Genomic DNA, 3,455 nt, shown 5'->3' with positions numbered 1-3,455 from the left:
ACATGATCATACAGGGTGATTATTGGTGACTTATGATAGTGACATGCTCATACAGGTAGTATTGGTGACTTATTGATAGTGACATGATCATACAGGGTGATTATTGGTGACTTATGATAGTGACATGCTCATACAGGTAGTATTGGTGACTTATTGTAGTGACATGATCATACAGGATGACTATTGGTGACTTGTTTTAGTGACATGCTCATACAGGTTGAGTATTGGTGACTTATTGTAGTGACATGATCGTACAGGATGAGTATTGGTGACTTGTTTTAGTGACATGCTCATACAGGGTGAGTATTGGTGACTTATTGTAGTGACATGCTCGTACAGGATGAGTATTGCTGACTTATGATCATACAAGGTGATTATTGGTGACTTATGATAGTGACATGCTCATAGAGGGTGAGTATTGCTGACTTATGATAGTGACATGATCATACAGGGTAAGTATTGGTGACTTATTGTAGCGATATGCTCATACAGGGTGAGTATTGGTGACTTATTGTAGTAATATGCTCATACAGAGTACTGATTCAAAATTTACTTTACTGATATCTTTACAGAGTAATTTATTTGTTGTCTTTCAACATTTGTAGTGCATACTGGAGAGATTTACACATTTTGATTAAAAAGTTTCAAAAAACGATATTTTTACTCCAACTCCAACTTTTGTATATTAACCCTGATGAAGCTACAAAGACAAAACATTGGTTAAAATAAAAAAAGTTATATTATATATATATCTGGAGTATAAAGGTAGTTTTTTCTAAACTTAGAGTAAGCATTGATATTCTTATTATAGTTTCTTGCTTGTACAGAGGATATATTGATGATTTATTATAGTGACATGCTTGTACAGTAATTACTTACTATAGTAACATGCTCTTAGTGTAAGAATAGTATTTTGAGAATTTGTTATTATACAGAGAAATGAATTTAAAACTTTCCTAAAGTCATTTAATTATGAAATTTTATGGCTTTTTGACATACAAAGCATATTTCTAAGTGATTAACAGAGAAATTAGCCAGAAAAATAACTGTTGTTTTGTAGTCACTGTCACCCATGTTCATATTTTTATTTCAGTAATATAGTTCTGAATTCACTCTTTTGAAAACTTTGTTTGCAGCTGGAACAGTACTGGACCTATGAACTTTGCCACGGACGTTTTCTTAGGCAATATCATGAAGAAAATGCATTAAGTAAGGTAAGTGATACCACTGATTTTTTCTTCTTGTTTTTAATTTAGTTTAGCTAAAAACTTGTGAAATTGTTAACGTTTCAGAATTGTGTAATGATCTCAAAATGAACTGTATATGCTGTAACCTACAACTGTCATGAATTATAAATGTTTAACAGTTCTTCCTTTTAAGTTACACTAATGTTCAACAGAAAAGTTATAAGTAATTGTAATAAACAGTAGTTTCATGAAATATTAAAAAGAAAGTAAGTTTGAAAATGGACTGAAAAAAACAAGCGAACACAAATGTACAAATAAAACGAACGTTTTTATTCATACAATGACAATATTTACCCAACTGGCCAACTTTTTAATTATCATTTAGAATGTAAATTCCTTTCAACATCCTTGTATATATATATATTTATAGTTTTTTTTTCCCCCTTGCAGAAACACGTTCAGGAATATTTCTTGGGAAAATACGATACCAAGCAGTTTGAAAAAGATGGTATGAGATTTTTTTTCTCTATCCTAGTTTAAATCACAGTACTATACTTTGCTTTGTTTTTGAATTTTAACAGAAACAGAGTTGATACTCCATAAAAGAAACATTGGTAATTTATACATGGCTCCCACTACAGGTGTACACTGTTTTTGACTTAGTTATTTTGACCAAAAAAACCATTACCACTACACAGAAGCCTTCAAGCAATCCTTTAAAACCTTTATAGTTGCTCAAAGAACCTTTTAAAGTTCATAATAGCATGTGTTGTAAGGCTCTAGTCTGTAAAAAAAAACGTATATTAACAGAAATATAATGTTTTTGCTCTTTATTTAAAATGTAAGACTTAGATCTTAGTTATAGCCATCACATGTATGCCCTGAAGAAGACTCTTATTATGGCCAGTGACACATACAGTGTTAGAATAAGACCTCAAAGTTAAATTATTTTTCCAAGTAAATGCAATAGAAGAATCCATGAGTGGCTGCTTCAGGACACAGCAATGTTTGAAATATATATTTGGTTCTGTAGGACTTAATTATAATATAACACTTCCATAAATAGAGACGTAACTAAAAATAACCTGTAATTTGTCTAATTTAGCCTTTATTTTAAAGTCTGGCAGCAGTTGACACTGTTGGGAGGCCTGGTCTAGTTAATGCTGACCACTTTCAAATGTGTAAAAGAAAATGTTCGGTATGAAGAAACAGTATACATGTTGCCACATTATATTTTTATTGGATAGTGTTAAGTATCAGTATGGGATGTTGTAGTTATGTTTAAAAAAAGAAAATACATTTTCTCTCAATACACAAGCATTGTTTCATTAATCCAAAATGTATTAGGATCAAGTCAAAATGCTTGAAGTTCAGAACTTAGAATTTAACATAATAAAAAAGCATGCATGGCATTAGCTTCAAACTTTGTATCAGATAAAGTAGTTAATTTTCTTAGAAAAAGAAAGACAAAAGTTTGTGATGATAGTTTCTTTTCTTTCATGTTGAGTGGTCTCCAGTAATGTCATACTTTTGAATTAAGTCTGAAAAACAAGAATTGCTGTATGGGATTAATTTCCATTGTGAAAACTTTTGGGTTCAGTGTTTCATCTCAGTTGATACTTACGGTACTGTGCACCCTTTCAACCCTTCTTTTTGTTGCATTGTGGAAGTGTCAACTTTGGTACCAGTGGTTTTTTTGAAGTTCAGCAAGGTAGTTACTCGATTTGTCTGTCCCTTGAGTGAAGTAAGCCTAAGGTACTTGTTACGTATTACAACTTCAAATAGCCTAAAACTGAGTTAAATCGTACTTTGGATTTAATAGTTAAATAAATGTCAATATATCTCCAATTTATATTTGCCAACAAGATTGATACAAAGTTGTTTTTTTTATATACAAATATATTGTAATACACAAACAATAATACAATAACAGTTATTACAAATAGTTATTACAAACAATGATTTATATACAAAAGTTTTACAAACTTACAAGCAAAATAAAGTCATCTTTCTAGTCTGGAACCTGAATCCACTGAAGTTAAATGGTTTGTAATGTTCAAAATTTATAAACATTCCTGGTCAATATATCTGAAGTTCCAAATTAATAAGCGTTAGTCACAGTTATAGCTTACGAAGTTTCTAGCACGCCAGTTATACCAACCCAATAATGGATACTGTTTCTTGGCACGTTGCATTGGTTATATTTATAGGCGTGTAGAAAGTTTCTTGATTTAAATTTTATGTAACAATACTGGCACTAACACTAGC

General features: G+C 31.0%; 1 protein-coding gene across 3 annotated transcripts in view; it reads left to right on the top strand.

Moving 5' to 3' along the window:
• Positions 1–3,455, top strand: part of LOC106467753 (endoplasmic reticulum lectin 1-like) — a 36,751-nt gene that overhangs the window by 9,824 nt on the left and 23,472 nt on the right. For all 3 annotated transcript variants that reach the window (XM_013928130.2, XM_022395943.1, XM_013928129.2), the window contains 2 exons: positions 1,137–1,214; positions 1,638–1,695. In XM_013928130.2, the coding sequence (XP_013783584.1) occupies positions 1,137–1,214; positions 1,638–1,695 (136 nt within the window). The remainder of the gene's footprint in view (positions 1–1,136; positions 1,215–1,637; positions 1,696–3,455) is intronic.

This window comes from Limulus polyphemus, unplaced genomic scaffold (assembly GCF_000517525.1).
Source record: "Limulus polyphemus unplaced genomic scaffold, Limulus_polyphemus-2.1.2 Scaffold2730, whole genome shotgun sequence".
NCBI lineage: Eukaryota > Metazoa > Arthropoda > Merostomata > Xiphosura > Limulidae > Limulus > Limulus polyphemus.
Note: the sequence above shows the minus strand (reverse complement) of the source record. Positions and strands in the feature narration are given on the sequence as shown.